The sequence below is a fragment of the Cornus florida genome, unplaced genomic scaffold (genome assembly GCF_030987335.1).
Source record: "Cornus florida cultivar Cherokee Brave unplaced genomic scaffold, ASM3098733v1 CherokeeBrave_3.0.0_Hap2_Chr11, whole genome shotgun sequence".
NCBI classification, from domain to species: domain Eukaryota; kingdom Viridiplantae; phylum Streptophyta; class Magnoliopsida; order Cornales; family Cornaceae; genus Cornus; species Cornus florida.
The window spans coordinates 81,016,932-81,031,134 of NW_026775581.1; the positions used below are offsets into that span (position 1 = coordinate 81,016,932).

General features: G+C 36.4%; 1 protein-coding gene and 1 pseudogene across 3 annotated transcripts; one reads left to right on the forward strand and one right to left on the reverse strand.

Annotated features, from left to right (window-relative positions):
* Positions 1-930: 930 nt before the first annotated feature.
* LOC132283540 (uncharacterized) lies at positions 931-10,628 on the forward strand. Of its 3 annotated transcripts, XM_059785503.1 has the most exons (10): positions 931-1,046; positions 1,378-1,440; positions 4,360-4,631; positions 4,941-5,601; positions 6,556-6,755; positions 6,832-7,076; positions 7,339-8,239; positions 8,408-8,596; positions 9,197-9,297; positions 10,391-10,628. In XM_059785503.1, the coding sequence occupies exons 2-7, from the start codon at positions 1,420-1,422 to the stop codon at positions 8,028-8,030; spliced, it is 2,091 nt and encodes a 696-aa protein (XP_059641486.1). In that variant the 5' UTR covers positions 931-1,046; positions 1,378-1,419; the 3' UTR covers positions 8,031-8,239; positions 8,408-8,596; positions 9,197-9,297; positions 10,391-10,628. The 3 variants fall into 3 exon arrangements, with proteins under 3 accessions (XP_059641486.1, XP_059641485.1, XP_059641487.1); XM_059785502.1 differs by lacking the exon at positions 8,408-8,596; XM_059785504.1 differs by lacking the exons at positions 9,197-9,297; positions 10,391-10,628 and having other exon boundaries at positions 8,357-8,421.
* On the reverse strand, positions 10,538-11,780 carry LOC132281396 (leucine-rich repeat extensin-like protein 3; annotated as a pseudogene).
* Positions 11,781-14,203: the final 2,423 nt, after the last annotated feature.

Below are 14,203 nucleotides of genomic sequence, written 5' to 3' on the forward strand. Positions count from 1 at the left end.
TCTTACTCACATAAAAACTAACAACGATTTATTAGAAAAAAACAGAAAAAACTAACAACGATTTATTAGAAAAAAACAGAAAAAAGGTTAATTGCACAAAACACTTTTGAAATAAAATTAATCATTTAACTACTAAAGTTTACAAATAAACCAACAACATAACAGTCTAGATTATTAATTATCCTCCGGTTGTATGGAATTGGAGTTTTGGAATTAAAATTTGTGGAATTGGAGAAAAACAACTCATAAAATTGAACCAAAAATTTATACAATTCCACCAATTCTAATTCCAAAACTATAATTCCATGCAACCGAATACAGCCTTAAAGACAATTGTACAAAAACTCCCTGCCCATTATTCCTTAGAAGGTGTTAAAATGCATCAAGAGAAATGGAAATATTTACCAATGCGTTTGATCATTTCTTAACACTAAAAGAAGAAATGAGTTAATTGCAAATTTTTAGTAGTTAATGGTAGTTATTTGCAAAAAAATATAATACATGAGGGTGACATGTTAATAAATCCTCTCTATTTTAGATGGGCTGTATGCAGATAATTCTGAAAAAAAAAAAAAAAAAATTAGAAAAGGGTTATTTTCTGCATAATTTCCCTCAACAAATTATAAGCAAGTAGATTTACAAAAATATATATGAGTGGGATTTGTTAAAATTAAAAAATATAAAACAAATTGCTCATTGTAAATTAGGGGGAAAAAAACTTATCTATTTTATGCCATTTTACAAATTCAGTGACCATTCACAATTTTTTATGTACAAGCCCAAAAGGGCATTAAGACAAAGCAACCCTTGGCCTAGTAGCATTTACAAAACTTTGGAACAGCTTAGCAGAAGGCTCACTAGAGCCCAATAAACAAAGACCATTGTAAGGAGACATTTTTGTCATTTCACAAACGAATTGCCACGTACTTTCACCTCCTTGTCTGAACATTGAAAAGAGAGTTTAGAAAGAAAGCTCCATAGTAGACGTGAGAAAACCCTGATTTTTTCTACCTGGATTTCCACTAAATCAACAATTTCTCACAGAGGTATTCCTTCAGTTTCATTCAATTTTTCTCATTTTTTTGGAGCTCATTTCTTCTTTATCCCACTCTCAGTTTCTGCATTTTCTCTTTTGGGTTTTTAATTTTCTTTCTTCTAAGCTCTAATTCCATTTATTTTCTTTGTTTTTCTTATGGGTTTCTTCTTTTTCTCTTCTGGGCTTCTGATTATTGAAGAACCTCTCACCTGTTTTTAACTAAAAACGCTCTGAAATTATTGGGTCACGGTTTGCGTGTGATACATATATGCACACATATATATGAATTTAAGAATTCATTTACTTTATGTTCTTTCTATTTAATATATATGTGCTTGCAGATAAGGATCAGGGTGTATGTTGTTTCAGTAGTTGGAGGAAGAATGAAGGGTCATGAAGCAAAGGTATACATACATTATTTATTTATTTTATATTCTATTCTGAGGTAGTGATTTAAGCAATTTCTGCTTCAGTTGTTGACGTTTGTGTGTGAATTTCATATGTTAATGTGCAAATGTCTTCATATGTAAGCGAGTTGCTTTGTACTGTAAAATATCTTTCATGATCTCTATATATCATAAAATCTGAACAAAAAAAGGGGAAAAAAAAAATAGAAGAAAGGTGATGATGCAGCAAGAAATGTTGATTTTGAGGCTTATTGAAATTTCAAGCCCCATTTTGGTATTGCTCAAGAAGAAAAAGTTATCTCTTTCAGGGTTTTAATTAGGGCATGTGTGTGTGTGTACAGCAGAAAAAGTTCTGCAGTTGTAGTTGCTATTTAAAATAGATTCATGGGAGTCAAGGGAATGTTAGGAAGAATATATATATGTATAGATATGTATGGCCATTAGTGGGACATGGTGGACCTTCCCCTGGTTCCCTGTGCTTTCATTAATTTGTTATGGTCACTTTGCCAATGATTAGTTCAAGATGTTCACTCTATTTCTACATTGGCGTATTCTACAGAAGTTTTTTGTCATTACCTATCTAAAGGTGAAGTTCATGCACAAATTAACCTCTGGTTATGCATCATTGACTTCACAAGAATAACATAACTTTATTATCACCTATACAACAAATAACTTTTTGGTCTAGCATTTTTTCCGTTGCATCAAATCCATAGATAATGTTATATCACCTTAAGACTCAGAATGATATAAGATGAGCCAAGCTTGAAACTATTCAGGCTTGGTTCATTTACTTTTCAGCTTGATTTGGACTCGGCTTGGGTTCATGATGAGCTAGGAAAACCGAGCTCGGGCTCAGCTTGAGTTTGTTGGCGACTGTTGGTTGGTTCAGCTTGTTAGCTTGTGAAATACATTACTTTTAGTCTCTATTACATCGACTCTTCAAAAGTAGTGAAGTACTCGTGTCGGACACATATTCCTCGGACATGGGTATGGGATATGCGTCCGACATTTTTGATTGAACATGTACTTAAAAAGCATAGCCAATCATTCAATTACATCATATTATTACTTTAAAATGAGTTAAATGCCTATATTGAACATTATATTAGAAAGAAACATTAGTTTACTCTAGAAAATAAAATAATTATTAAAATGAATATTTAGCTGTGTCCGCGTGTTCTTCTGTTTGGAGATTTGATACGTCCGACTCATGGATACACACCCGTGTCCGACACTCGTACCCGGGTCCATGTAACATAGCTTTTAGTTTCTTGCTTTGTTTATTACTCTTTTATGCGCAGTAATTTTATGTTACTTTTTTTTATTAAATATATTGGTATGAAACTTTTTTAAAATTAGAGAAAACCTATTAGGCATGTATTCTCATATCAGTAATTTGGGGCCTAGTGGTATTTGTTATAGCTCCCAAAGTGGAAGATTGAGGGTTCAAGTCACCATAGGGGCAAAGTGGGTGCATATTATTTTGCCAGGAAGGCCCAGGATTAAAAAATAATAATAAAATAAATAAATAAATTAGGCATGTATTCATAAGCCAACACGAGTTGAGCTTATCAATACTTAAACATGGCTCTTTGAAAAATGAGTTCATAGTTCAGACTCAGGCTCGGCTTGTTTACCTAATGAGGAACCATGAGCTTAGCCTTTAATGAACCAATCCTGAACAATTTATAAACAGTTCAGTTTATTTGCAGCCCTTGCCACCATTTCTGGCATTTACAGGTGTTGTATTTCACCTTTTAGAAGGCAACTTGTTGGATGGCATCACCTGATTCACTGTTCTTATTACATAGATCTTGTTGTATTCATTTAAAAACTAGGAGGGTTGGCAGTTGAGATTGAGAACTTGATTTGACGATGTAGCATGAAATTCGGAATCATTGTTTGATTTTCCGTAATACAAAATGAATAAAAAAGAAAGAAAAAGTCCCTTGTACATGATAGATACCCCCAGGAATCATGCTGAAATGTAACAGTGAGAGCAACTGTTTACTAACCTGAATACTTAAGTTATCTCTGTAATTTCTGATGGTAGACACTGGCATGAGTGTTATGTCTTTTAGGTACAATGGAAAATACTGAGAATCTATAGGCACATTGGGTCAATTTAAAGACCCCCCTTTCTCCTCCCTCTCTTGCTCTCGCCGCCCCCCAACCCCCGCTCCAGGGATGGAATTTGTGGTGTCAACCTACACACAAAAAAAAAAAAAAAAAAAAAAAGAAAAAAGAAAAAAAGAAAAAGAAAAAAAGAAGGAACAAGTTTGTGGAGAATGACCCAGGATGTCCTCAGGGACTTCTGTTAGAGAAATAGTTATTCTCTCTTTATGCGAAATTTTGTACTTCCCTTCCCACCTGCTTTTCCCCCTATATGTTTGTTTCTATTGATCAGTGCTTTAGCTGAGGGATTAGCACCTCACCTTCTCTTCTGCAAGAAAGACAAAATCATACTTACCTCATTGGTTTATTTGTTGTATGGTCTGACTATCTCACGCCTATCTTAACCTAAATAAATCTTCAAAAAGAAGTCATTTATGCAATTACATAGAGAAGACCTTTATAAATTCATTTTCATAAAACTTTGGTTCTTTTTGCATATTTGATTGATCTTTTGACATATTTGAACAAAGTGGATGCCCTTAAACTTGAATCCTCATTCTTATTCTTGGCTGCTAAGTTTTTACCATTGCACCAAACTGTGGCCCCTAATTGTGGCTAATTATTGAGTCTTTCCAATTTTGAATCGACATACTTCACTAGTGTTTGGCATTCGCTTGCATGTATCTTGGCGCTATTTATTGAGTCTTTCCAAATTTCAACTCCTATTTTTAACTACCATTATTGTTTCCAGCATTTGCGTGCGTGTCACATGGCTCTTTTTATTTGTTTCTATTGCAGATGCCTAGAATGGAGGATATTCTAAACCTTCCGGTGCAGGATCCTCCTTGCCTGGAATTTTCTGCAGCTCATCTAAATTGGGTTAAAGTGGAAGGTGGTCGTCAAGGTGGTGATGATATCGCTTTAATTCCTTTTGCTAGGGTGGATAATTTTGTGAAAGGAGAGTCTACTAATGCAGAGTGCCCTGCTAGCTTTCGTGTTGAATCAAGAAGGAAGAGACCTGAAGGGAGCATCAGCAAACCAAGGGTCGATGGCTACCTTGAATATACACTGTATGTCCGTCCTTGTTATAATTATTATCACATCACACTCAGTGTTTGGAAGGCACCTTTAACCTGTTTTTTCAAATTAATTCGAGCACACCACATATAAGATGCGTCTTAGTGGCCCCCCCACTCCCTTGCCTTTTGAACACATCTTTTCTGCCTTTCTATGGGTTGTTTAACAATTAAAGGTTGTACGAATTGCGAGTGTTAGTTCATCTCCAATTTCAATGAAGTTCCTTTGTCTTAACTTGTCTTAAGCAGAACAACACAGGAAAGTAACACTTAGATATTTCAGTTATATTTTGAATTTTATAGATACTGGTGTTCTTATGGTCCCGAAGACTACCGGAACAGCGAGCCTGGTATTTGGAACAACTCAAAAATTAAACCTGCATCAGGTAAGGGAAGCAGGCCCGGGAGACGTCACATGATGAGAGGATGTCTTTGCCATTTTACTGTTAAACGCTTATACATCCGCCCCCTTCTCGCTCTTATAATCTACAACCAGCGAAACCATGTAGATAAAACAGGGGCTCCATGTCATGGAATACTTGACCAGGATGCCGTGGGAACAAGAGCTATGTATGCTCCCCGAATTTCTGAGGATCTACGCCAGAAAGTGATGTCTATGCTTTATGTTGGAATTTCTTTGGACAATATAATCCAGCATCACATGGAGGAGGTGCAGAAGCATGGAGGGCCCCACAACCGAGACGATTTTCTTACTAGGAATGATGTTCGTAACATGGAGAGACTTATTCATAACTCCTCTCATGAATTGCATCCAAATGATGGATGCAGTGTAAAGATGTGGGTGCAACGCCACCAAAAACATGTTTTCTTCTTCCAAGAAAATTCTGGTCCAGAACCATTTGTTTTAGGACTACAAACAGATTGGCAGCTGCAGCAGATGCTCCGCAATGGACAGAATGGTTCAGTAGCTTTTCATTCAGGATTTGGCTCAAAGAAATTTAAGGTTTTATCCTCTTTTCTCTTATGTTCTTCTTTCAATGCATGCCTATGTTTCATTTAGAACAATATTATTGTATCTCAAGTTTAGGACCAGGGAGTTACATCAGCATCTGGCATGATTGGATTTAGAAGTAATCTGAAATACCATAAAAATTGTAAAGGTAGCAGTAAAGACAAAAAGATAATAATAATAAAAAAGGACTAACAGTTCGTGAAAATGGGAAAAAACTGGAAGAAGTTGGAGAAGATATTTTCCTTTTCCTATATACGCATAATCGGGGACTGATAAAATTACCATTGGAACATTTTATTTTACTAAGAAAGAACTGGTTGGCTTGAAATGCCTACCTTCTATGAAGGAAATTCTTCTCAGTACTACTACGCCATGAAACCCATTGTTAGAAATGCTTGTCTGAAATAAAGGAAATAGGATTCTTATGCTTTTTTATGCAAGGGAAATGATCTGGAATTATTAAAACCTTTTGTGAAAGTTTTCAAACTGTTGAATTATCACATAAGAAAAACATATAAATAAGATGATCCGTGTCCTGCACAACTTTTCCACAGCTCTCCTTTTTCGACATTTTTTCCAATAAGTTGGTGAGATTTGCCAAAATCTTAGGAGGGAAAGAAAAATTTCGGATCCTTGTTCTTTTTCTCTTTACATCTTCAAAAGCAGTGCAACTGGTCTTTTAAGTTCTCAGCAAGTATGAAAAGCTGGAGGGCTTTCTACCATACTACGTCCATGCTGGTGTGCTGGATTCTGTTAGCTCTTCTACTTGGAAAATTTTTGCGTTGAAAATTTAGTTGGTCAAGCTTCGAGGAAGAATAAAATTCATTTGATTTTATGCCTTTGCTTCTATGCAGCTAGCCTGCTTTCATATTTCGTTCTTTTGGTTTATTGATGATTACTTAACAGCTTGCAATTCTGACTTTTGCCTTTTCCTTCCATGGACAGTATCCTCTGTGTACATTACTTGTTTTTGACTCATCCCAGAATGCGATACCGGTTGCCTGGGTCATTACTTCTTGCTGTGTCGGTCAAGTTATCAATAAATGGATGGTGTCACTTGTTGGGAGGATCCGAACCAAGGACCCCAGGTGGAGACCAAATGCCTTTTTGGTAGACGATCCTTCCCTTGGCACATCTATTATCAGGTTGGTTATCATTATGGTCCTTACAGTTTTTTTCCTTCCACACAACTGATTCAAATATTATGCTACCTACCTTTAGAGAGGCGTTCCAATGTCGGGTCCTACTATGCCTTTGGCATGTCCGCCGTGCTTGGATAAAAAGCCTTATAAAGAAGTGCTGCAACTTTGATGTGCAGCGAGAGATGTTTAAGCACTTAGGCCGGATTCTGTATTGCACAAGAAGCAGGCCAAACACTATAGATGCAGTTGAAGAATTCATGCAAATATATGTCGATCAACGTGCCTTCATGGATTATTTCAGAAATCAGTGGTTACCGAGGATAGGTATTTCTGTTCATTCTGACTTCTTATTCTCTGATAAACAAATATCTGCCCCTGCCACGTTGGGATAGCTTGTTCACTGTCGTAACTATCACTGTCCTGTTACTTTTTGTACCCTGTTACTTTTTTGTTTTCTTTGGGTAAATATTATTCTTTTTATTCAAAACATAATACAATGACCAAATTCCTTCCAAATGCTCTTCAAAAGTTGTGAATTGATGAAGTAAGGTAGAAATTGATCTTTACACGCTATTCTGTCATTCAGAAATGTGGGTGAATGGCATAAGGACTCTCCCTGTGGCAAGTCAAGAGCATTATGCTGCAATTGAGTTATATCACTTCAGGTTGAAATCCAAATTCTTTAACGAGCTACACACTAGCTCCCAACAAAGAGTTGATTGGTTGATACACATATTGACGACTGAATTTCACTCCTTATATTGGCTTGATCAATATGGAGTGGAGACTGGACACTTCAAAAATCCAATGGATGTGTCCTCAACCAACTCTTGGTATCAGGCTATTCACATCTCAGATGTCGATGTATTGTTAGATGAGGAAAATCTCCAGCTTGCAAAAGTCGTTTCTCAATCAGACAGAAGTTTGGCATATACAATTTGGAACCCTGGTTCAGAATTCTCGATCTGTGATTGTCCCTGGTCAAGGCTGGGGAATCTCTGTAAGCATGTTGTTAAGGTGGCAATCTTTTGTAAAAATCGTCAAGTTGCAAGGCCGTTATTAGCAGCTCAAGTTTATAGGCAGACCTTGCTTAACCTTCTGCAGAACTCCCCAGACGATCCTGTAGTTCTCGATCATGCCATTTTACATGCAACACGCCTGCAACAGGACATCAAAGGTTTGGAAGACTTGTCTAATAATGGGCTGCTCCAGCCTGTACCTCCTGAGACAAACTCTCAATTGGTAGATAATCTCCTGCTTTTCCCACAACTCCATTGATTGGGTCATTGAAGAGGATATACATTAATTTTTGGCTAAAGCCTGTCTGCTTGTATCTCCAAGCTTATCTCTGTGGCCCTGTGAGAAGAGTTTGTTCTGTGATCTGCAAGCAATCAGACCTGAAATGGGCTCAGAACTTACAAAAACATGTTTTAAAATTTCAAGATGTCTTCAAGAGAATTTTCCATTCCTATTCTTCGCATGTGGAGGTATTTCGTTCTTCTTTCTGTTTTCTGTTTCTAGTTTATTATGTTTCTGACATTTCTAAATTCATTAGTTGCTTCTATTAATCACCAAATATTTTATTAAGTAGATCTTATGCTCAGGTTAGTCCAGGTAACTGCATGAGTTGTGTGTAATGGATTATCCTTGAACAGCTAGTCTCAACTTTGGAAAAAAGGAGGATTGAGTTGGATAGATGAAAAGCTAATAGACCCTTGGGCTCATGATCTTGAGAAATCAAGTAATACTAGGACAGTCTTTAAATGACTCATTGTTTCAGCTTTTCGGTGCTTTGCACGATGGGCAAGGGCATTGCATCGGCACCCGGATGTAATGAAAAGAGGGTAATGCTATCATCAAGTTAACTTCTTATGAGATTGACAATCAGTTTCATTAGTCTATCATCACTGCTTTTATTTTGCTGTCAAAATCTGGCCAACATTTACTACTGTCGGTCTCAGCTTACTAGGAACCTCTTCTTGGCCAAGCTGCCATAGTTCTCTCAACCACCAGGTTTTCTGGACATTTTTCTTTTTCCTTTTTCTACTTCCTGTGGACATCGCCGCTACCCAAACTCCACCTCAGGAGAAATCCAAATTCTTGAACGCTCTACAAGCTAGTTCGAGGGAAAAAGTTGACTAATTAATTCAAGTTGACAATTCAATTTTACTCACGTTGGTTTGATAAATATGTAAAATTGTGTCTGCAGCAGTAAAAATTCTTGCCATCGAGCGTGAAAATGCAGTTACTGTCTGAGGACAGTCACTTTTTACATATTATATAGGTTTGTGTCCAGTCTACCCCCCTTGATTAAATACTTGATAATGGCTTCATAAATGTATTGGCTCGATGAACACATCATAGTAGAAAGTAGAAACTGGTTACTTTGAAAATCTGAGGGATGCATCCTTCTCAACAAATTCTGGGTATCTTTGGCTATGCAGATAAGCGAGGAACCTCAGTTTTGACCATGAGCATATGAACTATTTGCTGGTTACGAGTGAAGTCCTAAGAACGTGATATGCAGATGCAATTACTACAGAAAGTAAGAAAATTGCCTTTTTATTTATTCCATACTCTCTAGAGAACATCTGCTCTTACATTGTCATGTTTTACTTTCATTTTCACTTTGTCAATGTTAATCTATTGTAATTTGAAAAGAATTTAAAATGATAAATAAACAATCATTTGGCATTTTAATAAATTATTATATATAATTTTTCTTTTGATGAATCTTACTCAAATCTGTATATTTGAAAAGATTGTTCGACATTTTAATAAACTATTATATATAATTTTTTCTTAAATTTACTCAAACATGTAAATTTGAAAGTTCAATTTCCTTTATTTCATTTAAACTTTAATATATTAGTTTGAGATGAGCCTTCTTTTTCACTCTACCCATAAATAAATTTTAAGTTAAAATCTTATGATATGAAATTGTTCTTGTTATTTTGAGTATTAAATTGTGATGACTCCTCCTCAAATGACAGACTTGTGCGTATAAGTTACACGGAAGAAATAATTAGATCATTTCTTTACTTTGTGCTTCCTAGACATTCATAGAAGGTTTCTTTTTGCAAGTCAAGTGATCTTTCGACAACACACCTTGACTCAACAATGTCTAGATAGAGGCCATTATGTTGTACAAGGTCATTTAGGTTGAGTTGCTTTTAGTAGTTAGCTTACCACAAGAACCATATCTGAGACCCACTAGCTGATAGTTCCTATTTTGATACATATGATCAGCAAAAATGGCTATATGCATTGTACAAGCAAAGAAACAAAATGTAATGTAGAAGAAACTATAGTAAAAATAGAGTTAGACCCACACAAACCTAGCTCATTATCAACACTCAACCAACATTCATTCTCATGAATAGACTCATCTCTTTATTTACATTCCCTGTAACTGCAACCTAATATCTCTCTATACTATATTTTTTTATTCCATTTTATTAACTACTCAAAACATCAATAATAGTTCGAATTTAAATATGGAGAAGCTTTTTCCTTCCACCACCTCTTTTTGCTCTTATTGTCTATACAACTATTTTAACAGCCCTTGAATTCCATCACATGAGAATCATTTCTTTGACAGTCGCAAAATCTCTAATTGTTTGTTCTTTGCTGCTCAGTGTTCTTTGTGTTATGATGAATAAGGACAAGAAGATGAAGAATTAAAGTGCGTTGAATGGAATAATATCTCTCATTATGAAGTATGGTGGTGGAAGGAAAACAGTTTCTTGAAAGGATCAATATAAAGGCGGTGGTGGAGGAGATGTTTATGGAATGCCGGTGATTGGTGGCAATGGTCCCTCATATACTGGAGCAAGTGGTGGGGGACAATGAATTGGGGGTGGTGACTAGTTTTAAATTGGTTCTGGAGGAGGTGAAGGGGAAGGGGGTGGCAAGTCTTGGATCAGGGATGGTGCTGGTGGCAATTGTGCTTCACATGGTGGGAGAGATGGATGCAGAGGTTGATCTACATATGGAGGAAGTGGTGGAGATGGTGAATTTGGCGGGGGTGGTGAAGAAAAGACAGGTGATGGTGATGGTGATGGTGGTGGTGGTGAGCTATAGTGTGGAGTTGGTGAAGGGGGTGGTGGGGAACTTGGTGGAGGCAGTGGCGGATTGCGATTGTAGTAAGTTGGTGGTGGAGGCAAAGGTGTTGGTGAAGATAGCGGAGGCGGGGATGATGGAGTTGGTGATGGTGGCATAATTAGTGGCGGCGGCGATGTTGGTGGAGATGGAAGAGGAATTGATGGTGGAGGTGGAGGTGGAGGTGGAGGCGGCAGAGAAGGTGGGGGTGTTGGTGGGGATTGAATTGATGGTGGAGATGATGGAGGGGAACTGACAGGTGGCTGAAGCGACGTATTGCATCTAATATCATTACAATCAACTTGCTGAGACAAGAACATCTTACACTGCAATGTAGATCTTTGCATGGGCCTCCCTCGTAAGCAATCCTTCCTGTCATCAACACGGGGCAAATTCAGACACACCGGCGGCTCTGTTGTGAAGAAATTGTATTCATACATAAAATTCACCAAGTTGGGGGAGTGAACACACCTTCAACAAAACTGTCCGAGACAACATGTTATGAGCCACATTCAGTTGCTCCAAACTCACCATCGCTGCAACACTTTCGGGCAAGTATCTGATTGAAGCTTAAATAAAAAAACAGTGATGCTCTTCAGCATCCCCATCTCACTCGGCAAACATGACCGAAACCCGTTGTTCATGAGAACGATCTCATCCAATGTCCTCAACATGTTGCTTATACTCACTGGTAAGCATCCAAGAAATCTATTGTTCGCCATAACAGTAACAGATGCTTGTGAGCTTCCAATATTTTCCGGCAAGGCAAAGGCGAACCTGGTTGTTATTTATGAATACTGCATCAAGGTCTCCGATGAAGGTCTCATTGGGAAGCTTACCTTCAAACTCATTGTATCGAATATCCAGATACTTGAGCTCTGGCAATTGCAGCACAAACACTAGGAAACTTTTTTTTTTTTTTTTTTTTGGATGACGTCAGAACTCTTGCAATTACGGACTTGTAACTATCCGGTAAACCTCCAGCTCCACCCCGGCTTCATAGTGCGAGTAGCAGTTGAGTCAGAAACTTGCAGAGTTGGAGGAGAATTGAACCTACACCCAAGTGCTAGATCCGGATGTCTAGCACTTGGAGGCTCCCCTCCAACCAACTCTACTATGCTGCCGCTGGGGACAAAACTAGGAAACTTGCCAGCAAAGCGATTGTTGCTTGGGTCCGGCTCAAACAGCAGCATCAAGTTCAAGAAACTGAGAGGGAGTGTGCCACAACAGCGGTTTGAGTTTTATATGAAACAATGCCATATTATATAGTAGGCCAAATTCATCTGGGAGGTACCCAGCAATGTCACCATGGTTGAGATCAACGCGGGAGACATTCAAGCCGGTCATCAAGCGCAGGCGGAGACGCTACGTACATTGTGCATTAAAGAATGAAAAATGATAATTTATGTGGTATTCTATCTATATGACAATATTGCTTTTATTTTTGGGTTGAACTCAAATTTGAAAAATAAGACTTTTATTTTTAATTACTAGAACATTAGGGTGACGATGGGGAGCAACTCTATCGTTGTGACTACGAAGACATTTTTAGAAAAATCAAACTAAAAGTTTAGCTTATCTTGGTTTAATTTCAAATTAGATTACTCCCATACTTAAAAAATAATAATAAATAAATAAATAAAAAGTCTATTATAAAAATAAAAATAAAAATAAAAAAAAAATTACAAACAAAACTTAAAAAATAATAAATCTCCATAAGCATTAATAAAAAAAATAAATTAAGATTTAAAAAAATGAAGTTGAAAAGAAAAGGATATTCATAATTTAAAAAAGAGTACAGCTAACCGAACAAAAATCACCTAATGTGCACAGAAATTGGCATCAAATTTTTTGTTCCCGTTTCTTAAAATTTCTAATCCAAGTTTTTGCCCTTATCTTTATGGGCAGAAATCCTCTCCATGGCACCTCTTACCGGAGGAATTTTGGGGGAAATCACTTTTATGTCTTAGAGGAAATTTGAATTTCATTTTGTATAAATTCTTGTACAAATACGTACTTATGTATATACACTTGCTAAAGTAAATATCCTTTTCATTAAAAGGGCCATATCACCAATTTACCCCTCCAAGGATAACCTCAAGTGAGAGAGGTGCCTTGGAGACTATTTTTTCCCTATCTTTATTACATACCCCACTTATTCTTATTTTTATTAAGTACCCGCACTCCTCTCTCTCAAATTTTTTTAAATCTCTTTAAAAAATTCTCTCTTCTGCAAATTCCTTGGCCACCATCTTCTCAATTCATAAATTCGTATCATAACTGGTAACCTTTCAATTACTTATTCTTTTTCTGTTGTTTTCAATATAAGATCAGATTAACTCCACCATGATATAGGCTAATAGACCTATTTTGATGAAGTTTAGAGATTAGGATTTATGTGCAAGATTTTAGATAAAGAGAGAGATGGATAAATTTTTAAAGAGAAAAAATGATTACAGAGGAAGAAAATTTAGATAGAGAAAAAATGAAGAAAATTATTTTCATAGAGATAGAGAGGAGATGGGTAAGTTTTTAGATAGAAGAAAAGTTACATAATTTGAAAAAATGGAAAAGAGATATAATTCAAACCCAAATTTGAGAGAGTGAAGAGAATGTCGATAGATAGAGAGCTGGGTGAACAATTTGAGAGAGAGATTGGTGAATTGTAAAGGGAGAAAAATGAAGGGTATGAAAAGAAAATAAGACTGAACATAATGATCTTTATTATTTCCAGATTTTTTTTCTTTTTCTTTTTCTTTTCAAGGAGAGAAAAGGAGCTTTAAGTAGGTGAACAAGTCAAGTTCGGTGTTTGGGGATAAATGTTCCATGTTTTTATCATTATTCTTTAAAAAATATATAATATGTTTAAATAAGAAATAAATTAAATGCTCTGACACTCTCATTTATTTATTTATTTATTTTTCACTCTTTGTTTTGGGTTTATTACTCTTATATCATTAAACTTCAGCCAAAATTTCTCCGCCTCCCCCATCAAGTTTAGTTTAATTTGCTTTGACACTCTAAACGTCTAAATTACCCCCTTAACTTTATTTAATTCTTATGTCATTGTTGACATGTAGGGTAAAAAATGAAATGACAATATCATTAAAAATGAATTAATGGAGAGAACTTCAGTCCGGCTAGCCTCGTTCAGACCACTAAGAAGAAATTTTACATCTTAAGAGAGCAGATACAAGCGGAGCAACGTAAAACATCAGATCCACCAAATAAAAATAAAGGGTTGGTAGAAAAGAAGTCAACGCATAACCAGTTTCTCTCTCAATTACGTTCATTGTAATAACATCCAAAAAGAATCCAGATTCTACATATCCATCACATGGATTCATTCA